This window comes from Phascolarctos cinereus, unplaced genomic scaffold, assembly GCF_003287225.1.
Source record: "Phascolarctos cinereus isolate Bilbo 61053 unplaced genomic scaffold, phaCin_HiC Scaffold_4;HRSCAF=312, whole genome shotgun sequence".
Classification (NCBI taxonomy): domain Eukaryota; kingdom Metazoa; phylum Chordata; class Mammalia; order Diprotodontia; family Phascolarctidae; genus Phascolarctos; species Phascolarctos cinereus.
This window is the reverse complement of record NW_027555847.1, coordinates 57,268,979-57,292,898: the sequence shown is the minus strand read 5'-3', so window position 1 is coordinate 57,292,898 and position 23,920 is coordinate 57,268,979. Positions and strand designations below refer to the sequence as shown.

At 44.6% G+C, this 23,920-nt stretch overlaps 1 protein-coding gene across 2 annotated transcripts in view; it reads left to right on the top strand.

The window, feature by feature from the left end:
* Positions 1-2,810: 2,810 nt before the first annotated feature.
* The window catches only part of FGD5 (FYVE, RhoGEF and PH domain containing 5), a 188,869-nt gene continuing 167,759 nt past the window's right edge, over positions 2,811-23,920 (top strand). The window contains exon 1 of one of the 2 annotated variants that reach the window (XM_020981127.2): positions 2,811-3,262. In XM_020981127.2, the coding sequence (XP_020836786.1) occupies positions 3,250-3,262 (13 nt within the window). In that variant the 5' untranslated portion in view covers positions 2,811-3,249. The remainder of the gene's footprint in view (positions 3,263-23,920) is intronic. The other variant, XM_020981128.2, reaches the window with a different exon arrangement.

Below are 23,920 nucleotides of genomic sequence, written 5' to 3'. Positions count from 1 at the left end.
TTGTGATTCATGTAATTCTGCTCAGAAAGGAGTCATCGATGTGTAGTGGAGAGAATTCTGGACTTGGAACCTCAAGATTTGGTTTGAATATCAGCTATGCCATTTATTGCCTGTATGACCTTGACAAATCATTTATTCTCTCTAGGGCTCATTTTCCTCATCTGTAAAATAAGAGAGTTGGACTACATGGTCTCTGAGGCCCCTTCCAGCTCTAAATCTATGGTCCTATGAAATTGGAGAAACACTGTCTCCTTTCTCTGACTTGACGGGAGGAAGAGGGAGAAGGGAGGAGCAAGATTAAAGCCAGGTCTCCCACACGGCAGCACATCTGGTAGGAAGTGGAGAAACTCAGCTAAGTCATCTGGATTCTTCATCTGAGAGATGCTGAACACCTGAACATATGGGAACAGCTGGGAAGTGGGCTACATTTTTCAGTTTTGATCCAGACGTCTGGCATGGAGTAGACACAGTTAAAAGTCTGGGAAATGCTTTAGGCTGCTTGAAATATACCCATTTGGGATGTAGCCTTCATTTCACCATCCAGGTAAGGGGAGGGGGACCACCATGCATAAATGGATTCACAGATAAGGCCAAATCCAAAAATTTCCATAATTGTCCCTCTCTCTCTCTCTCTCTCTCTCTCTCTCTCACACACACACACACACACACACACACACACACACACACACTCCAAATGAGTGATTTAGGAATCACCTCCTCCCTGGTACCCCTGCCTTTGCCCTCCCTCTGCTGGTAGTGCTAAAACTCTTTCCTGAAAGCAGAACAAAGAAACAAAAACTGGCTGATCTACAAACTAAATAGAGTCATACCTGTATTAATGAAGAGAGTGAGTTCTAGGCACATTTGCTATCAAGTACTTCTTTATCAGAGGTAATAATAAGCTTAATAATAAAATAACAATAATTCCAAAGTAGAATAATAATTCATTGAGTACATTAAACAAATATTTATTATTCCCATTTTAAAACCAAACTGATGAGCAGAGGAATAAAGTGACTTATCCAAGGTCACATAGCTAATAAATAATGAGTCCATACATAAGTCCAATCTACCAGAACCAAATCCAAAACCCTTTCCACTAAGCTATGTTGCCTCTTTTAATAGGAGAGACAGCAATGTATGGAAGATATGAATTTCCTCCCCCTACACTACCCCAGTTAGAGTCCTGATTATGTCCCCTGCGGGTGAGATCGGATGTTTTCAGTGTCCCAAGTGGCCAAAATGGCAGCCACTTACACAATTTGGGCAAGTCATTTTCTTTTTCTGAGCCTCAGTTTCCTCCTCTGTAAAATGAGAAGTAAGGTCCCTTACTTCTCTGACATTTTATGACTAGGTTTATGAACTCTGCCAGAGAGTGCAAGTCTTAGGGGACAGCAGGGACAGCCTGTCAAGAAACAAGAGGCCGGAACTTGAAGTACCACTTCTGTCTCCTCCTCCTTCGCCATCGACCAGACCCAGTACCAAGGAGAGAGACAGGTTGGTACGGTGGATGAGATTTGGGTACTGGACCTGAAGTCTTAGCTCGAATCCCATTTCATCTGCTTATTAACTATGTGACCTTGGGCAAGTTACTGACCTCGCTGCCTCAGTTTCCTGATTTGTACAATGGGGGGTGGGGTGGATTCGATAGCCTTTAAGGTTCTTGACAGCTCTAAATCTACGATCCTATGAGATGAGATAGGACCTTCCCCAAACCCCTCTGGCCTGAACAACTCTGTTAAAAGGAGTTCTATTCCCAGAGGATTTATTGAGGGACTTGATTCTGTCTCGCCTCCCTACTACAGCTTCCCTTTTTTTTTCTACACGGAAACAACCCCTCCCCCCCACACTTTCATTTCACTTCCATTCTTCACAGGTGGAGTTCCCCCTAATTAAGTCTAATACACAAAAATCCACACTCATAAAGTGGATACATTAGAGAGTGGTGATTTGCATTACAAAAGGAGCCTCTGACTGGTTCCTTTAAGTACTTGGCTCCTCTGGTGTGTTAAGGGGGGCAGAGGGGGAGGGATTTGATTTATTTTTTTTAATCGATTTATTCCAAACTTTTCCACAACCCTATCTGTTAAGTAAAACAAGGTGCACCTATACATGGCAGGGGTCCCAAAGAAACGACGCTCCCTGTGCCAGACGAGATGAGCTCCAATCTCATTCCACGTCCGAAGGCTTGCGCCCAGACGGACCAGGTACACTTTGTACCCACCTAGCAAATAAGCTTCTGTGTGGCTTCACATTGTCCCTGCCTGAGCTTTCACCGCCTCCTGCTGCTAGACCCTGAGTTTCTTGGAAAGCAGAGGCTGCTGTCAGCCGGTACACTAACTTAGCCTTTCATCTCCCTCCCCAACCCAGCCCAAACTGCCCCCACACCCTTCGGCCAGGAGGTAAATGACATAAATCCAGGACTATCTCTTTAAATCTCCCATAGCCTGGAGGGCCCCAGGCTGTTCTGAGGGGAGCTTCCCAGGGATGAAGGATGGGGCCAGAGGGTCGGGGGTGGCTTAGAGAGAGGCCACTGTCCCTTTAAATCTCCGCTTGTTTGGCTGCTGTTCGCCCCCCTCGGTTTTCTTCACTGCCTTCAATCCCTGACTGAGCAAAAAAGGGCTTCCTCTTCAGGAAAGGAAAGGAAATGTCTAGGAGGGGGAGGAGAAGGAGGAGGTATTGGTGGAGGAGGAGGAGGGAAGCTCGGGCCACCAGAGCGCAGCGAGCACAGGGGAACCAGGAGACCTGACCGCGAGTCTGCGCTCGCCCTGCTCTGGGCTCTGGGAGGGTGGGAGGGAGGGAGGGGGGCAGAGCTAGGGGCCGGGCAGCAGCAGCAGCGGCGGCAGCAGCGGCAGTAGTAGCAGTAGCAGCAGCAGCCGGGTCCGAGCCGCGCCCCCCGCAGCCACTCAGCCCCAGCTGCAGCTGAGCCCCAGCCGACCTCCTCCAGGCCGAACTGTTCCCTTGCCCAGCTTGGCCGCCGCAGGCGCTCCTTCGGCCCCGCCCCCGAAGCCCCTACTCAACTTCTCCGAACCCTCTTCCCCAGCCAGCGGCTTCGGGGGCTTCCTCCTTTGCCTTGCCCAGGCGGGGTTCGGAGAGGGTGGGGGTGAGTGCACGCGCGAGAAAGACCGAGAGGGGAGGAAGAGCGCTTTTGAGAGGAGCCGAACCTTGGACTGCCAGGGCAGTGGGACCATGATCTGAGGCGGGGGACTGCAGCGAGCGCGGCGGAGAGTTGGCTCCGCTCTTTGGAAGATGAACAACGCAGGTAGGTGTGTCCGCGGGGCCCGGGAGAGGCGGCAGCGGGGGCGGGCGGGCGGAGGAGCGCAGCTGCCTAGCCTCAGACTCCGGGGGCTGCAACACCCTCAGACCCCGACCTTCCTGGAAATGGTTCAGGGTACGGGAGTGCCCAGCCTCGAGATGTCTGTCCTTGCCAGCTGCGGCCTCTGGGGGCTAGGGGTTGGGGGGCTGGGAGCTTGACCGGCAGGGCCCTGCCCCTCCTGCGAGTGGGACCAGCGGGGCAGGGCCCCTGCTGAGAGCAGGCTCTCTCCATCGCACCCAACCGCGAGGCAGGGCAGAGAGAGAAGGGGACGCGCTGGACCTGGGGAACTTTTGTTTTCCCTGAGCCCCAGGGGCGAGACGGGAAGGTTGCAACTGACAGGCAGAGTGAGACATTTCTAGCCGTCGCGTCCCCCGTAATAGTAATAAAGAAAGAAACCAATGCTTCCCCACCCATCCTGGGCAGGGGCTCTCCGCGCTGAGCAACTGGTGTGCGCCCGGGGAACCAGCAGGGAAGTTAAAGAGCTTGGGCCGTGCACGCCGATGGAAGCGATGGGGTTAGGGCTGGCAGAGTTGCAAATCTCGTGGGAAGGGTCCTCTAGAAGCGGGTGTCTCGGGGCCCCTTCCCTCAGTTAGGAGTCCCCTTCAGGCACTGAAGAGCTGCGACTACTCAGTCGGGCTGGTCCACAATTCATTCTGAGATTTGAGCTGGTGGTTTCCCTATCTTTTCTCTTGGAGGGACTAAATTAGAGAGGAAATGGGAGACGGCTTATAAAAGAGCCTATGAACAGGGAGGTAGGGAACGCAACTCCCCTCCCCAATATTAATCAATCCAAGCCTTTATGGCTTCGTTTGTTGATTTCCCCTAGCTATATCTAGAAACGAGGCGCGCGCACCCTAGATGCCATTTCGACCCGTGGTGGGAGAGGGGAGCTGCTCCTACCTCTTCGCAACCCACTGTCTCTCGGTTTCCGGAACCTGAGAGCCCGGACCCCCAGAGCCTCTCCCCTTCCGACCCTTTGAGAAGCGGATGACCAGAGAGCAAGCTGGCAGGCAGGCTCCGCCAGAAGTGCGGCGGCCGGACCTGCTCCACTCACTGGCTCTCTCCGACTCTGGTGCCAGGGTCTCGCCCAGGGAGGCTAATTTGCATGTGCTTCTGCTGTTCACCGGGCTCCCTCCCCGAGGTCGGGGTGGGAAACGAGGTCTCTTTCTCCCCAAGTTGGTGCCAGTTTTTGGGAGCCCTTCCCTCAGCAATACTGTACTTCCTTGTGAGTTTACCCCAGAGTTCTGAGTTTACAACCACGAAGAATGCGATTAAAAAACAAACAGAAACAAAACAGTTTTCCACATCTCTCTGAACGGTCTATACACACCTCCCATATCTGGGGGCACCTCTGGCTTGGGGCGCTTTGTCTACTCCTCTCTTTCCTGTCTTCATGCTGGAAAGAAACATCCCTTTTAGGTTCCAGACAGCACCTTATGGGCTCTCCTCCCTCACATCCTCTATGCCTGCCCAGGGCTTCAGAACCAAAGGAGAACCCACTGAAACCTACTTCAAGGGTTTTGGTGGGTCTGAGAGATGTTCCCTTCTCGTGCATCTTTTCGCCTCATTTCTTTCAACAAATAGATTAGGAAATAAATCCTCGAAGATATTAGGAATAAAATCCCCAAAGGGCCAGGCCCCAATGTGGTGGCAAACAGCCTCCATCAACTTCATTGTGCTTAAATGTGCTTAATGTGCTTAAAACACCTCTTCCCCCATTTAAAAATTTTGCAAGATGCATTTTGCATGTACAAAAAAAAAAAGTGACCCCACTTGCACATTACTAAAGAAACAGGAAGCCACCATTTTGCCTGTCTTGGAACCCATATCCTGCTGCTTACCTTTTTTTTTTTTACCCTTTTAATGCAAAAAAAAATCACATTGTCTGCTTTAGGAGCTAAGTGCAGGCTGGTGGCAAGGAGCGGGATTGAGTATGACAAAGGGAAAAAAAACTCCCTTGATTTAGGATTGAGAGTCAAAGGAAATGGGGGTCTCTTCAGCAAAGACACATATAGGCATAGGCATTTGGGGGTTTCAGAGGGACATTTTTTGGGTATGTTGTATTTATAATGAGTGTGTGGATCCAGCCAACATTTCCTGGAAGGGAGGGAGGAGGGTGGGAGGGAGGTGTAACTGTAATAGCATGCACTGTATATAGGTAGTGAAGGCAGAAAGGATTTTGAACCCCAAGTCTGCCAACTTGGACTAAGGTCCCCACTACCACCTCACCTCCTCCTTCTGAGCAACCCTACTGCAGCTTTAGTCATTTTTTTTCCTATGCCCTAACTCTCTTTAAAACAATAGTGAGAAAAAAAATAAAACAATAGTGAGAGTTTTCGGCTTTCCAGAACTGCAGGGATAATGGGCCAGATGACATCTGCCTCTGTGAGGCCTTTCCTCCCTGTTCTGTGGCCAACAGCAGCTTGTGCCTAAGCTACTGCCACGTTTAGGTTAGAGTCTAGCAGATATCACTTTATTGACTGGGCAGGGGCTGGAAGAAGGCAGCTGTCATGGAGGAGTGTTTTTATATGCCAAGTGATTAGCCATTGATTGGATAGCAGAAATATACACTCTTTAGAGCTCAGTCAAGAACAATGGACTGGGTGCATGGCAGCTTAATTATAGACCATTAGGTCATGGCCTAGGCATTTTAGGGGTGCTCAGTACTAAAAGTTAAATTAAAATTCAATTGAATGCTGATATCTGACCATCTGGGTGTGGTGGTTCAATGGGAACTGGGATACATCACAATTAATATGAACTCCGAGCCATAAAACTGGAACTTCACTGGAACTATTCGGGAGCTCACACTTGGGACTTCAGTTTCTGAGAATCATAGTCCTCAAATTGACAGACACCTTCCAAATGATCTAGTCCACATTTTTCATTTTACATGTGGGCAAAGGGAGGCCCAGAGAAAAGAAGTGATTTGCTGAAGGACACCTCCTAATTGGAGGCAATGGGGAGATTAGAGCCCAGTTTGAATCTCAGCTCAGTGCTCTTCTTGTACTGTTGATGGTTACTTGTACCTTCAAAAAGTTTGTCCTCCATCCGTACTTATATAACCATAAGCATAATAGAAGAAGAAGAGCCATAGATTGTCTCTGTTTTCTCAAGAACCAGACAAGCAAGGTACAGGCTAATTCATCACCAGTAGATTGGCCACTAGGTGATAAATTCCTTGACCATGGGAATCCATGAAACAGACAAATACAAAATGGACTTTAGTGCCGTGTGGCTGGCCACCTGCTGCTTCTGCAGTAATGGTGACAAAGTGGTTGAGGAGAAGGCAGAGGGTCCTAAGGATCATGTGGTTTTTAGACCATCTATAAACATTAACTATGGATACCTGAGTTAGAACTAGCCATTCTTTTACTTGGAATTCTGCCAAGATAAGAGAGTTGGAGTAGGGCTAGTGGGACAGAAAGCTGTGTCAGGGGAAAAAATGTTGACCAACTGTAGTTATGACTCTGATTGACAGTCTTTGTGTGATCGTCTCGTCCATTGGCCAATAAGTGAACATAATCCTGGAGACATAATGCCTGGCACATAGTAAGCACTTAATAAATGCTCGTTTCCTTCTTTCCTGCCACAGAGTTAAGTGAAATCTGAAGAGATAATTGGGGAAAGTAGTTAAGAAAATTTCTCTCATCAGAAGCCAATCAACAGAATTGATTGCCATTTCCATCATTTTCATATAGGGAAGCATCACTTGGCATCTCTCTAAGTACTGATCTCTCCCCTGCCCACACTTAAATTGGCAAATTGGATAGAGATAAACTTCAGAGCAAGAGCCAAGGTCATCTGCCTACTCCAACTGCCTCATTTTACAAAGGTAGAAACTGAGAGCCTAGGAAAGCTCAAAGGCTCACAGATATAGACCTGTAAAGGACCTTAGAGACTATTCAGCCCAGCCCCTTCTTTTTGAAAGATTAATAAAGGAGATCCAGAGAGGTTTATCAGCATTCTCTGGGGGCATATCCCAATTGGTAGTTGATCTGGGATTAGAAACCAGATCATTTGATTCCCAGACCAAGGAATCCACCCTACTTTCCACCCTACTGCACAATACTGACTTTTCCAGTGCGCTAATAGTGGCAGCTCAAGGGAGCACAGTAGGTCAAAGGAATGATTTCTCTGGCTGTCAGAGAATGGATATAAACAATATAGTGAGAAGCAAGGGGTGACCCAGGATTTTTATAGCAAGGTCATGTTTTATGATGAGAGATTTAGCCTTCTACCCATTTCTCCTCAGTTCAGTGGCCAAGGGCAAGAGGAGAAAGGATCAACTCATGCCTAGAAAAAGGAAAACCCAGGCTGGCTGTTGGATTAGATCCATTTTGTCTGGAGCTTGCAAGTGTGGAGATGATATTGCTATCAGAATCAAATTCAGTCAGGTGGTTAGAGATCATGGATGTGATACTCAATGAATATTTTTTGATTCTATCCATACCTAAGATATCAGCTTAAATAAAGAAAAGGAGAAGGTACCCAAGAGAAAGATGCTAAATGATGCTTATCTGAATGAAAGGCATGGGAATGGCAATTCTATCGATGCTTTCTGATGAAGGCAGTCTTCCTAACAAGGTCTCCTCAGTACCTCTTCAAATTTGTTTACCTCTGTGTCTCCAGTACTATGCCGAAGAATCTCACCTATAGAATGTCAACCAGAGCCATAACTAGGATGAGGCAATCAGGGCTTTGTCCCAGAGGGCCAACATCCAAAGGTTACACTTTGTTAGATTTCCTTCCATTTTGTGGTCCACAGACTGAACGTTGCCATAGACTTAGTCAAGCTTTGGTTGCAGATTAAACTCAGATTCCAACCAGAGACTGAGCCCTAAACCCATCCACAGAATAATGCCAAATTTTGGCTACAGACTGACCTTTCATTCTACTTGTAGCCATTGCCATAAATCTTGACTAGAGCTCTACCTTTTAACTGCAGCTACAGCCTTGACCCCTAACCCCAACCACAAAAGACCCCCTAATCCTAGCCATATGATAACATGTACTAGAAAAAACGAGCAAGAAACCAGACCAAGCTTGTTGTCATTGCTCTTTGCCTCCTCAGATGTTATTTGTTATCGTTCAGTTCATGTCCAACTCTTTGTGACCCCATTCGAGGTTTTCTTGGTAAAGATACTGGAATATGTGGCCATTTCCTTCTCCAGCTCATTTTACAGCTGAGGAAACTGAGGCAAGCAGGATTAAGTGCCTTGCCCATGATCATACAGCTAGTAAGTGTCTGAGGCCATATTTGAACTCATGAAGAGGAGTCTTCCTGACTCCAGGTCAATCCACTGCTCTACCTAGCTGCCCCCCTCAAATGATAACACGATCAATTAATATGACCCTCTATCTCCCACCTCTCTGCCTTTACACTGTCAGTTCCCCTGATTAAAATGTTCTCCCTCCCCATCTCTACCTTTTAGAACCTCTGGCTTCCCTCTAGACTCAGCTAAAACATTGACTTCTGTAGAAGAAAAGCCCTTCCTCTGAGCTTCCCTTCCCTTACTCTGTATGTATCAGGTAAAATGCTATCTATATTTATGTCATCTCTCCCATTTGAATGTAAGCTTCTTCAGGCAGGGTCTGGTTTTGCTTTTTTTCTTTGTATCTTCAGTGCTTAGCACGGTATTGGGTCCATAGTAAGAGCTTACTACATTCTTGTTATGTATTGATGGATCTGGGCAGGTGCTTTATCCCCCTGAGGGCAGAGACTGGTTCTTGTTTTGGCTTTGTGGCCCCACAATGGGACACCATCCCTGTCTTCATCATGGTTTCTTATTCTAACACTCTACTGGATTTTTAAAAATCTAATCAGTATGGTCATTCCCCCCACCCCCAGCTGATGCAACTCACAAGGCTAGCCAACCTTTGTGACTCCACCCCTGCCCCTCCATAGAGGGCCCACAAGACATGTCCTCACCTTCATCTTATTATCTTTGACGCAGTGTGTCTGTTGCTCCTTGAAGGTGAGGTGCTATCTGGCTTTTGTCAGTGTATCTCCAGTGCCTAGCACATAATAGGCACTTAATAATTGATTGGTTGATTAATGCCAACGAGGACATAAGAGCCATTGTTTCTTCTTCTGGCAGCTTCAGGTACAGTGTATAGATAGGCTGCCAGGCCTGGAATCAGGAAGACTTGAGTTCAAATATGGCCTCAGACATTTACTAGCTTTGTGACCCTGGGCAAGTCACTTAACCCTGCCTGCCTCAGTTTCCTCATCTGTAAAATAGAGATAATAAAAGGACACATGAAATAATTTTTTTTGAAGATCAAATGAGATAATATTTGTAAGTCACTTAGCACAATGCCTAGCACATAGTAAGTCCTACATAAATGTTAGCTAGTTATTATTATTAATTCTCACTATGTGTGTGACTGGCCCATCTTTTTTTTTTCCTGGAAAATATTCATTTCCTGGTACTATCATTTACATCACATCTCCTGTGTAATTCACTCCATGTCTTTCCGTTGTTTGGCGGGGGCAATTCTGAACTTCAGTTGTTCTGAGAGTATGGTGACTGCAGCCATACATACACCATCACTGAAGGAATATATATTAGCGTTAAACTACGGCCCTTTGTCTCAGGGAGATTCTTGGGGTCGTCCAGAGAATTGGGCTCATTGTGAACATTTAATAAATGTTAAATCAAGCAGAATTTAACCAGTTTCAGGGAATATAGAAGGTAGGTTCCAGGAAGAACTTCCTGAAATGGATCGCCCAGGGACATTATGGGAAATGTTTGGGGGAAGGGAGGTAGGATATGTTTGGGCCAGGCTGGCTGTTGTCCAGTCCAAGATATAGGATCCTGCCATTGCCAATATCCTCACCCCACATTCCCAGAGTCACAAGAGCATCAACTTTGTATGTTTACTTGCTTATCCAGGAGGGAGGGCAGGCTTGAGAAAGAACCATGAACTAGACAGAGCAGCTGGTACTTTTCTGCACGTCTGGAGTACTGTGGGCGACACCTGCGTCCTCTAGCACGTCCTTCCTGAGTCTGACAGATGCCACAGTTCCCCTCAGGATGTTGAATAGAACATAGAATCCTGGAGCTGGAAGGGACTTTTGCGGTCAATAAGTTCATCCTCCACCTTTTAGGAAGGCTGTGGGAAGAGGTGAGGGAAAAAGTATGGGACTTGGAGTCAGGATTGACTCAGGTTTAAACCTGTCCTCCAAATCTTCCAGCTGGGTGAGCTCAAGCCTCAGTTTCCTCATCAATAAAAGGGGCATAATGATGCCTTGGGGTTCTGTAAGGGTCCAATAGATAGAAAGTGCTTTGCAAACCTTGAGGCGCCATAGAAATCTCAATTATTATTTCACTGGCACAGACTCCAAGGCCCACACAGGCTAAATGATTTGCTCAGCATCTCAGAGTGTGGCTGAGCCAAGGCTAGATCCCATGCCCTGCTGGCTCAGTGGATATTTTTCATGGTAGTAGAGCTGAGCATTCTGGGTTTCCACTGACACAGGATGATCTTGGGCAAGTCACTAGACCATTCCCAGGCCTAATTCAATCCAATAAGCATTTATTAAGCATCTGCTGCGTGCAAGGCGTTGTGCTTGCCTCGGCAGGGATATGAAGACAAAATTTATAACAGCCCCTGCCTTTAAAGGCCTTTCTGGCTTAAAAGGAGGATACAACTTGTAGAATATGCGTGATAATTTGAGAAGCAGGGAGTGAGCACCCCACAAATAAAGAGATCAGAGGATGCTGCCTGTGATACGGTGGATAGAGTGTTGAACTTAGCATCAGAAAGACCTCAATTCAAATCCAAGCCTGAGATATTCTTACTAGCTATGTGGCCCTGGGAAAGTCACTTAACCTGCTTGCCTCAGTTTCCACCTCTGTAAAATGGAGATCATTATGGTACCTTCTCCCAGGGTCACTGCATCAATAAAATAAGCCAACATTTGTAAAGCACTGTGCAAGCCTTAGAGCATTATGTAAATGCTAGCTATTACTATTACTGCAGGAGATGGCACATGAGCTAATCCATTAGGGATGTAGGGATTCAGACAGTTGAAGGTGATAAAGAAGGGCATTTCTGGCAAGAGAGACAGCCTGTGCAGTGACCCAGAGAGGGCAGATGGAATACTAAGTCTGGGGAAGCAACAGGTGGTCCACATGAGGCAGAAAGGAGAAGAAAATGAAGAAATGTGCATTCTTTAAAACAGCCAATTGAGAGAAAACCTCTGATGGAATTTGACCCAGAACATGCTATCATGGTGTATTGTCCCCATAAAATACATGGCAGAGATGTCAGGGGCATGGCAAGTGTAGATGAAAGGCTCCGTGTTTGAGGAAAAAAGCCTGCTAGCCAGGGATGGGGTCAGCCTGGGCCCAGGTTACAGGTCAGGTGAGGGAGGCAGCCTGGTGGTCTGAAAAGAGTAGTGGTCTGGAAATCAGGACCTAATCCTGGCTTTGAGCAAGTTACTTCTGCCCCTGGGGCCGGCAATAGATGTGATTTCAACCTATTCTAACCCAGAACTAGGCCACCATGCTATCTCCCAGCCATTACCAAACCATGCTAAATCTTGTCTCCCCTTTCCCCCCCTTTCCGTGTCTCTCCTTTATGAGTTGTAACCTCGAGGGCAGGGATTGCCTTGCTTAGCACAGAACCTGGCATATAGTAAGCACTTAATACTTATTTGTATTCATTCATTCATTCATTCATTCATTCTGAATCTCCATTTCCTCTTCTGTAAAGGGGGACAAGGGACATGGGGGGAGGCTGTGTTTGATGCCCAGTTACAAGATCCCTCCCAAATTTAACAGTTTGCAATCTCTGAGATCAAACAAATGAAAAGCAGCCTTCTAGGACACAGATGCAAACCTCATTATTCAAACTTATTAGCAGTTTGGTTTGGGAGGCCTTATCTGGAAAGATCACAGCTCTCTCACCTCCTGTAACCTTTCCTCAGGAGCGCCTCACCCACCGATCAATAGGATGCCTTTAATGAAGAATAGGTTGAAAGGGTTGGAGAGAGACGCTCTTGGGAGGACACCCATTTTTCATGGCCTGCATGCTCTTTCCCCCTTCCTTTGACATCCCTGCAAAATGCCACCTGTTAAGGCTGAAAAATGAGCTCTCCGCCCCTTGGGAGAATAATGTTACACAAACGGTTAATGTCTGACATGAGATACCTGAAACCAATATAAAGTAGTACATAATGTGTAGAGCTGGGTTGGCCCTAAGGGGAAAATGGAAAGCTGGCAAAATTTGTCTTTCAGGGCAGAGCCTTTGGTGCCTTGCCTCAGCCCCTCCAGCCTTGCCTAGCCCATGTCCCCTTCCCTAAAAAAAATTAGACTCATAGGATTTTAGTTGTAATAGATAGGAAGGAAGGCAAGAAGGCAGGAGGGATGCAGGGAGGAAGGGGGGAAAAATAAGGAAGGCAGCAAGGAAAGAAGGAAGGAAGGAAGGAAGGAAGGAAGGAAGGAAGGAAGGAAGGAAGGAAGGAAGGAGGAGAGGAAGGAAGGGGGGAGGAAGGGAGGGAGAGAGGGAGGAAGGGAAGGAAAGGAGAGAGGGAGGAAGAAAAGAAAGAAGGAAGGAAGGAAAGAAAGAAGGAAGGAAGGAAGGAAGGAAGGAAGGAAGGAAGGAAGGAAGGAAGGAAGGAAGAAGGAAGGAAGTGAGGGAGGGAGGGAAGGAGGAAGTGAAGGAAAGGAGAGAGGGAAGGAAAAAGGAAGCAAAAGAAGAATGAAAGGAAGGAAGGAAGAAGAAGAGAGCAAAGGAAGAAGAAAAGATTTATTAAATGCCTATCATGTGTCAGGCATTGTCCTAACTGCTTTACAATTATTATCTCATTTGATCTCACAACAAAACCTGAGAAATAGGTGCTATTATTATCCCCATTTTACAGTTGTGGAAAACTGAGGCAGACAGAAGTTAAGTGACTTGCCCAGGGTCACACAGCTAGGAAGTATCTGAAGCTGGATTTGAACTCAGGTCTTTCTGACTCCAGGCCTGGTGCTCTATCCACTTCACCACCTAACCGTTGTTAGGGGTCATCTCATCCAGTGGCATCAAACTTAAATAAAAATGAGGGATACAAATCTATACATGAGGATCCCAGAAGGCTGCATATTGACTTAGTTTTAAACTGTAATGTTAGCTGTGTTTTATTGTATTTTTATTTGTTTTGTTAACTGTTTCCCAGTTACATTTTAATCTGGTTCTGGCTGTATTTGACAGCTCTGCTCTAGTCTACCCAACCTTTTTATTTTATGGATAAGAATAGCAAGGTCCAGAGCAAAGAACTGACTTGCTCGAGATCACATAGGTAATGATACATCCAGGATTTGAACCCAGCTTCTGTGATGCTTTTTCTCCTTCATTGCCACAGCCTTGCTCTCAGGCCTTATCAGAATTCCCACTCAGGCAGTATCTGAAAAACCCAAAATATTTCCTCTTTCTCAGGGGGATTCACAAATTCATAGTGAGTTCAACTATGGAATGAATCAATTGGTCAATTAATCAACAAGAATTTATTAAGCACCCTCTATATACCAGGCATTTTGATAGACCCTGGAGATACAACACTGTTTTGTTCTTAAGGAATTTACATTCTATCCAGAGAGTCACAATGTACATGATTAAGTATATGCCAAATAAACAAAATAAATTGGGTGGTTGAGGAAGGCCTAGTAATTGAGAAGATCAGGCAAGGTTTAATGTAGGCAGTGGAGGGGGAGCTGAGTTAGACAAGAAGTGTGGGATTCTTTGAGGCAGAGGAAGGAAAGATGGGGTTCTAGGCATGGGAGATAGGCAGGGCAAAAGCATGGACACTGAAGATGAAGTTTCTTCTGAGATACAGCAGGAAGGTTACTTTGGTTAGACATGTAGAGTGTGGGAAAGAGGGCTTAATATAGAATGGAGGCTGGAAAGGTCACTTGGAACCAGATTCTGTTCCCCCCCCCAAAACCCCCAAACTGCTAGTGCCTCCCCCTTATATTTGATATTGTAGACCGGCAATAGGGATCCAACGTAGTCTAACTACGAGAGAAATGACATAGCCAGACCTGTGCTTTGTGACCCTATTTGGGGTTTTCTTGGCAGAGATATTGGAGCAGTTTGCCATTTCTTTCTCCAATTCATTTTACACATGAAGAAACTAAGGCAAACAGGGTGAAGCGACTTGCCCAGGGTCACACAGTTAGTAGGTATCTGAGGCTAGATTTGAGCTCATAAAGATGAGTCTGAATCATCAAAGGGCAAAGGAGTGATAGGACCAGGTTTGTGCATAAATAAGATTTTGGGGTGATGATGGGAACTATGGATTGCATGGAAGAGAGAGTAGAGGTGAGAAGATGTATCAATTAATCAACAAGTCAAGTTATCAAGCATTTATAAAGCACAGTGCTATATACCTGGCACCATAGTGAGTCTGGGAAACAAACACAAGGAGAAAGAAAAGCAGTTGCTGCCCTCAAGGGCCTTATGTTCTAATGACAATACATACAAACATATGGGGATGTAAGTCAAAAGGGAAGAGGCTGAATAGAGAATGAATAGGCTGTAAGAAAGTGGAAGCATTGAGTGTGGACTGCTTTTCCAAGAAGTTTGGCAGCAAGAGGGATAAGACAATACATAAAATGAGGCTGAAATGGGTTGGGTTGGGGAATGGTGGGGAGAGTCTAGAGGGTCAGGAGTGGAGCCTGGAGAGGAATGAAGACATGGCTGTCCCGCATGCTTTCCTTAAAATGGAGGTTCTGGGAAAGACCCATTAGAGGAAGTGGCCCCAGGGGAAGAGTATGTTTCCACTGAGAGAGGGCCAGGGGCAGAGTGAATTTCCAGTGTAGGAAGACTGCTGTGGCATGGTGGGAAAAGTCTGGAGAGAGACAAGAGTGGAGTCCAGAGAAAAATAAAGCCATGGTGGTCTGGGCAATTTCCTTAAAATGCAGGTTGTGAAAAAAAAAAAAGGCTGCAGGGGTAGAGCGTACTTACAATGGGAAAAAGCCAGAAACAGAGAAAACTTCCAGGGTGACAAAGGGGCCGTGACATTTATTAAGTGCCTAGTCTTAGATACTGTGCTGGGTATGGAGAATATAAGTACAAAGAATGAAACAAATACATACCAGGAGGCTACTGCAATGGCATAGATGAGTAATGAGGATCGGTACCAGGGTGGTGGTAGTGGGCAAAATTGCAAACATGGAGGACTAGATGGTACCACTGGCAAAAAAAAAATAGTGAATTCAGAAATAAGAGCAGGTTTTGAGGTGAAAGAGAGTAAATTCATTTTGGGATGTATTGTACTTGTAGTATAGGCCACCCAGGTAGACATCTTAAAGGCAATTACCTATGTGGAAAAAGAGATCCAGAACAGGTAAAGATTGGAGATACAGATTTGGAAGTTTTCTTCATAGAAAGAAGGTAGTTAAAGCTATTGTAAGGGATGAAGCAACAAGTAATCAAAAAGCATTTATGAAGTCCCCACTATGTGCCAGGTATTGTGCTAAGCATTGAAGGAAACACCAGAGAAAAGAATGCTGAGGACAGACTCCTGGGGAACATTGTCCTTAAAGGATTGGGAAGAGGCAGAGTAAAGGTAAAAAAAAAAAATGACCAGAGAAACAAGGAAATGAAATGATGGAAACCAAAGAAGGAAATGGTATTTAGAAAGAATACAGTGTTAAGTGATTCAGAGAAATGAAGGAGGATGAGAATCGAAAAGGGACCATTGAATTTGGAAATTCAGGGGTCACTAATGAAATCTCAGAGTGCAGTTTCAAGAGCGCTGGGAATGGAAGTCAAAAGGGAGGAGAGTGAATAGAGAATGAATGGGCTGTAAGAAAGTGGAAGCATTGAGTGTGGACTGCTTTTCCAAGCAGTTTGGCAGCAAAAGGGAAGAGAAAGATGGGGTGGCAGCTAGGTGTCTTAGAAGGACTGAAGGAAGTTTTTTTGTGGGATTAGAGTGACCTGAGAATGTTTGTAGGCAGGTGGGAAGAGTGGAAAGAGATTGAAGATGCATAAGAGAAAATTCTGAGTCCTATAGGTCAAGGAAAGAGATGGGCATAGATTGGAGGGATTAACCTTAGAAGGATCAAGGGTGCCTCTTTTTTGTGACAAGAGGAAAGGATGGGCAAATTTAATTTGATAAGACAATGGTGAGGCAGATAGAAACTCAACCATGCCCTCTGGTCCAAGTCCTCCCATAAATCTCTTTTAATGCCTCATCATTTCTGATTATATCCTGTGACCACATCAACTGAGCTGGGGATGGAGAGGAGAAGGAGAGCAAATTCCCTCTCCCTTTCACTCAGATCACATCCTTTCCACTGCTTCTCCTTCTGAATTCTCTCCTGGTAAAGGATTTGTGAAACTGCTAGGTGGCTCAGCAGATAGAGCGCCAAGGCTGGAGTCAGAAAGACCTGAGTTCAAATCCAGTCTCAGACACTTACTAGCCGGGAAGGACAGCTCAAGTTGCTGCAATTATAGGGAGTGAATGGATTACACCTTAAATGGAAGGAGCTAATACTCCCATAGATAACACCCAGTAAGAATTCATATTCTAATAGGGGAGATGGTATGTAAATAACTAGGTGCCAATGTCATTTAATCTCTGTTTGCCTTAATCTGCTGGAGAAGGAAGAGGCAAACCACTCCAGCATCTTTGCCAAGAGAGAAGTCATAAAGAGTTAGACAAGACTCAACAATACAGTGGGTTAGCACCTAATGGTGCTCACCAGGTACCTCTATTGCCCTTTGAGTGAATGAACTTCAGGTTTTCATCTTTCAGAAACAGTGGGCAAAATTCCCCCTAGTACAATTGCTGCTCTTTGCCCTGGGGCAAGGTATGGGTATTCCCTTGTAAAACAGGAAGATTGGACAATAATGATCTCCAGTATCCTTTCCAGCTATGGTTTCAGGATTTGGTGATTCAGGGTATCTTATGACGATGATCATTTCCAGAACGTCCCCATGAAAGAGATATTATTATTCCTTGTTTATACCAAGGAAAGCCACAAAGAAGCTGAGTGATATCAAGGCTGCCAGTAAATAAGTAAGTGGACTTGAGGTCCATGCGTTCTTTCTACTGAAAGGTTTATTCTCCAGGGAATGTAGTTACTTTATCTACCCTTCTTACACTTTTCTGGGCCTGTTCCAGGAAGAATTTCTTTAAACTGTCTTTATAAACTTAACTTGCCTTCCTGCTTTCTTAACTAGATTTGGTTTTTTAATCTCCCAATTAGAAGGTAGCAAGCAAGAGAATGCAGATTGTCAAGCTGTCTAACTGTAATGCCTCAGAAGCCTCTCCAGGAAAAGGACTTTTCAACACTGGTGAATTTTCCTGATAACTGAAGCTGACCCCTTTAGTAATCGCCCAAACAGCTCTATTTTAACTGTTTTGGGTGGAAATCTTTCTACAATGCATCATACGCTTCTCTGCCAAGTTAAGCAGACTTGTTGAACAGTATATTTATCCTCCTGGAAATGTTGCTACCACAGCTGCTATCCTGTTGATTTTTCTTGTTCACTCAGAGTTATTACAAACATCAGTTAATTGTACTGAACTGTTGGATAATGATGCCGGCAAAGGATATTTATTAATTCGTTTGAAAATAAATATTTTAAATCTGTACTGTGTATGCCCTATGGAAGATATTTAGCTGAGATATGGCTCCTGTCTTCATAGAGCTTATAGTCTAGTAAGGGGATGAGGCAAACAGCTAACATTTATTAGCTCTTTAAAGATCAAGAGGGCTCAAATCCCACCTTCTAGAGGAGGCCTTTCCAGGTATAACAACAACAACAACAACAACAACATTTACATAGTGCGTTAAAGATTTGCAAAGCAGTTTACAAATATCTCATTTTATCCTTACAACTCTGAGAGGTAGGTGCTATCATTATACCCATTTTACAGATAAGGAAACTGAGGCAGACAGAGGTTAAGTGACTCGTTCAGGGTTACACAGCTAGTAAGTGTCTAAGGGTGAATCTGAACACAAGTCTTCCTGACTTTAGGTTCAGCTTTCTATCCGCTAGCTGATAATGCCTTCTTCCCCTTTGAGATTATCTTCCTTCTATTCTGTATATGTCTTGTATGCACCTGGTTATTTGCATACCATCTCCCCTATTAGAATATGAACTTCTCCTAGATGTTATCTTTGGGAGTATTACCTCCTTCCATTCAAGGTGTAATCCTTCTACTCCCTATAATTGCAGCAACTTAGGCTATCCTTCCTGTTATCCTTGGCTCTTACTATGTAAAATCAGTCAGGAGGAACCTTAGAGATCATCTAGCTCAAACTAATTTTAATGGTGAGGAAACTGGGGTCCAAGAAGGTTACACAGTCAGTCATCTTTGGGGGGGTGAATTTGAACTTTTACTCCAGAGTCACTGCTGACATGGGGTTAGGACAAGGCAACTTGACTTGAAACCTCCCCCTAAGCTGATATCAGCTCATTGGGGACTACTGTCTGGATCTACCTAAATGTGTAATCACCTAAAAGTTATAATCCAGCCCAGAGGTAGCTAACTCAGCCCGAGTACTGCACGCTACATTAAATATAACTGGGAAATGCTAAATGAAATAAATAAAAATATAATGTAGAGAATGTCAATTTGTGACTTTCTAAGTCACTATGTAGCCATGAGAATCTGCTTCTGTTTGGGTTTGATGCCACTGATCCAGACCATACCACTCCATCCTGCTCACGAGGGTTGTATGAGAGGCTTTGTTAAATGTCTAAGTAGATTGTGGCCACAGTATTCCTCTGATTTATCAGTTTAGTTGCCTTGTTAGAAATAGGATAAGATTAGTCTGGCATGACCTGTTCTTGATGAAGCCTAGCTAACTGCACAAAACCATCAGTGAGTTAGGGAGTTGTCTACCTCATGCATGTGAAGACTTCCCCCGCTGGAATGAGTGGGTGAGAACAATTTGTTCCAACAGCCACGAAGCAGTCGCTGTGGAGTGCTTAGAGTTTGATCAGACATCAGACACCAAGGCCAAGCATTGCATCTGGGGCCATTACTGGTGGTCCTGACTTGTGTCTTGCCACTGAACTTAAATAACTCTGGAAGAGAGAATGAGGCTGACAAATTTGTACAACTCTGCGTCACTTAAATATAATTATGCACAAGTCAAGATATCACAAATGACATCATTAGTCGTCTTCGAAACAAAAGACGAGCAACATGAACTACAAAATAGTCTGGAACTATTGTAGCCTTTCTGTATATCTCCAACACTTACTAGAGTATCTGGCATACAGTAAGTGCTTAATAAATGCTTATTGGCTAACTAATTTTACATTTCTTATCTCATTTGATCCTCATAACAAGCTTCAAAGATAGGTGCTATTACTATTCCATTTTACAGATGAGGAAATGGAGACTGAGAAAGTGGCTTATCAGGGGTCATACACAGCTTGTAAGTGTTTGAGACAGGTTGGGCTTCATGACTCCAGCTCCCACTTCTATCCACTGGCTGTGTATACTGTCTCCCCCCACAACATTACAGGGTGAGTGTATCACTGGGAGAGAGAGAGACAGACAGACAGACAGAGACAGAGAGAGAGAGAGGGAGACCACTATATGGGATCTAAGAGAGAAATGTCATCACCAGCTGCCTGTTCATTTCTGCACTAAATGGGCTTAAATTCCTGTGCTTTTTAAAGTCTCATAAATGATTTTGGAGGGTTGTTTTTTTTTCCTGTCTCTTTCCCTACTGCCAGCTGTCCCTTCATGATGTACAGCTTCCTTTAGAAGACCTTTTCCCTTATTTCAACTTGCTGCTGTATGTGGACTGGGAAACCAGATCATGGAACTTATTAGAACTATGAATAAATGATATCTTGGGTGTACCTGGTTGTCTGCACGTTGAATCTTTAGATTAGAAACTCCTCAAGGGCAGGGACTATGCCTTTGCCTTTCTTTGCTCCCCTAGCCCTTAGCAGTATGTAGCACATAGTAAGTGGTTAATAAACACTTAATCATAGATCAATTAATGTCATTAGGCTCTGCACGAAGGCTCTTCTGTAAGCTAAAATTAAGCACTTAAATGCTTATACCTTAACTTCTCCCAGGCCTTTTTTTTAAAACTAATTTCTAAATTCCTGATTATAGCATAACAGAATGAATGAAAAGCATTTCTTAAACACTTATTATATGATAAGTTCTGGGGGTACAAAAGCTAGATGCCTCCTGCCTTCAAGGAGTTTACCCTCTAAAAGGGTGGGGGTGGGGGTGGGATAATAACTTCTGCAGAGTGCTGGCCAGAGAAGGGTGTTTTGTTTGTTTTGTTTTGTTTTGTTTTGTTTTCTGGGAAGTCACAGGGATGTTGAGTGGAACAATAGGGCAGTGGATTGACACACCCTTTCCAGAAGCAACAGTTTTGTGTTAGTTTGATTACAATTCCCAGATCAAGAACTGGGAAGTGAAAAATGTAGGAAGGCTAGACTGAGAAACATTTCACGAGTTAGGACTGCCCACCCCAAAGTGGGTATTTCAGAGTTCTTCCAAGGCTTGGTCTCAGAAGATCTTGGCTAGATAAATTAGATGTTAATATATTATGAATAAATTGTTATATAAAATATTATTTTTATTAAATATTAAACTATACACTATATTTTCTATATAAATATACTAGCTATCATTTGTTAAATATCAAATGATTATGTTATAATGATTTACTATATCAACATTTTTATTAAATATTGAAATATATTAATATAAAATAATGTATTATATTTTTATAACAATTTAGACCATTTCATGTGTTTTATCTCATGATTGCCCTACAAAGTAGACAGAGGAGGTATTATTATCCCCATTTTATAGAAGAGCAAACTGAGAAATTAAGTGAGTGGTCACACAGCAAGTCAACATGAGAGCCAAGATCAGAAACCAAGTCTCTGACTAAGACAGTTCAAGAGTCTTTTGACCACACCAGGCTGCCTTTCTTTTCAGTAATGCCTCCATCTCTGCGTCATACGACATGGTCTAACTGTGTTACCTGGGCTGCTTTTCTCTCTTTGCACATAGTTGTTTGCATGTTATTGCCCCATGAGATTGTGTGCTCCTTGAAAGCAGAATTTGGGAAGGGGGGCTTTCTTTGTATCCCCAGTGCTTACACTGCTTAGTCTTGTGCAAAGGGCTTTTCTTAATCCCGCCCTGCCAGCTGCTAGTGCCTTCCCCTCAGAGATTACTCTGTATCTTGTATATACCTGATTAGTTTCATGTTGTCTCTCTCATTAGAATGTGAGCTCCTTGAGGGCAGAATTATTAGCCAAGGGGAGGATAATTTGCCAACTAATGAAGACATAGTCAAGCCAGTTGTAGTATATCTCCTGGGACAGAGCCTCGCCAACTGTTTTTTCCTTTTCTTTTCATCTACAGTTATTTCACATTTCAATTCAATTAGTTGTTGTGTCCGACTGTTTGTGACCCCATTCGGGGTTTTCTTGGTGAAGATACTAGAATGGTTTGCCATTTCCTTCCCTAGCTCATTTTACAGAAGAGGAAACTGAGGCAAAACAGGTATAACTGATTTGCCTAGGATCACACAGCTAGTACATGTCTGAGTCCTAATTTGAACTCAGGAAGATGAGTCTTCCTGATTCCAAGCCCAGCTCTATCCACTGTACCACTTAGCTGCCCATTCAATTCAGTAAACATTTATTAAATGCCTGCTATGTGCCAGGCACTATGCTAAGTGCTGGGGATACAGAAAGATAGTCCCTGCCCTCAAGGAGCTTATAGTCTAATATAGTAAGTGCTTAATAAACATATATTGATTGATTGATTGCAGTGTCACAAAGTCAAGAAAGGAGAAGGTCTTCTAAAGCAGAATATTGGCAACAGTGTCAGAGGCCATCAAGAGACTAAGGAGGCTGAAGACAGAGAATCGGGCTACATTCAGTCCAGACTGTACTCTGTGCTACGGGGCGGTGTGTAGAGGGCACGCATTGGCTGGTGGAGATGCCAAGGCTCTTTCTCTTTCCATATTCCAATAGCCAAGGGCACATTTTCCAGGAGCCACTGCCCACAGGTCTTTGGCTATGCCAATGAAAGCTCAAAATGCCTTGGGCTGCTCATTCTCACAGGTCAAAAAATTCTCTGCTCCTGCATAAAGCACCTGGTCATTCTTTCCCTCCCTCCATGTTCCAAAGCAGGGAGATGGTGTAAAATCAGTTCACCTTTTACTTGAGGCAAGAATCCCTTACCTAATGCAACATCCCAACAGGTGACCACCCAGTACCTCAGTAACAGAGAACAACTTGCCTAGCCAAAAGCCATGACCGAGCTCCTTCCTGCTGAGGCGAGACTGGCTGAGGTGAGACCGGCTGAGGCTGACCAGGGTGGCAGTCAGCCCAACTCTCTGCAGCTGTCCTTTGTTCCTTTTCGGGGTATCCCAAGAGATTGCTCCTCATTAATCATTTGATGAAACTGTAGCAGGTGAAGGATAGATCTGCGGTCACTAAATTGATTATTTAATAATTTAATTTAATTTAATTTGGCAAATGTGTTGTCTAGCACCATTATGTATATACAGCAATGAGATTGTTGCCCAGGCTTTGTCCTAGAAGACACTAGACAAATGACCCGATTGTCTCTTCATTAATTGGCTCTCTCTCTCACTGTCCCTCACCAAACTGGCTGACTATTTGGGCACCGAGTACCAAGCATTATATCCACCCAACCCAGACAACCAGTCTGGGTAGTAGAGGTCAAAATAAGGTAAGATCATAAGATGATCGATTTAGGCCTGAAGGGATCTTGGAAGCCACCTCAGTCAGTCAGTAAGCATTTGTTAACTTACCATGTACCAGGCGCTTTGCTAAGTGCTGGGGATACAGAAAGAAGCAACAGACTGTCCCTGCCCTCAGGATGCTTACAGTCTAATGGGGGAGATAACAAGCAAACACATATGTATAAACAAACTATACACAGGATAAATAGGAAATAATTAACAGAGAATTAAGGGGGGTTGGGAAAGCCTTCCTGTAGAACGTGGGATTTTAATTGGGACTTGAAGGAAGCCAAGAAAACCAGGAAGCAGAGATGAGGATGGAGAACATTCCAAGCATGGGGGATGGCCAGAGAAAAGGCCTTGCAGCTAAGAGATGGAGTGTCTTTGTGGGACGTCTAGGGTCAGAAGAGGTCTAGAGTCTAGAGGAGACGCGAGCAAGTGAGACTAGGTCAATCCTGCCATTTTACAGATGAGGAAATCAGGGCTTTTGAACACAGGTTCTAACTCCAAATCTAACATCCTGGTGCCTCTTGTAAATAACCTCTTTTCTCTCAGTACCTGCTTAGGGTTTGTGTGCTTTCTTAGAAAACCCAAATAGGGGCAGCTAGGCAGCACAGTGGATAGAGCACTGGTCCTGGAGTCAGGGGGATCTGAGTGCAGATCCAGCCTCAGACACTTACTAGCTAGCTGTGTGACTGTAGGCAAGTCACTTAACCTTGATTGCCTCAAAAAAAAATATTCCTGCATCTCATTGAGCTCATTAATAACATTAGAATGACCGAATTTGTCAACTGACACCAAAATTTTCTTTTTTTTTTTGAGGTATTCTTCAGTTCTGCTCCTTCTTAATTGTATATTCCCTCTAGTGATGCATGTTGCAGCCCATCCC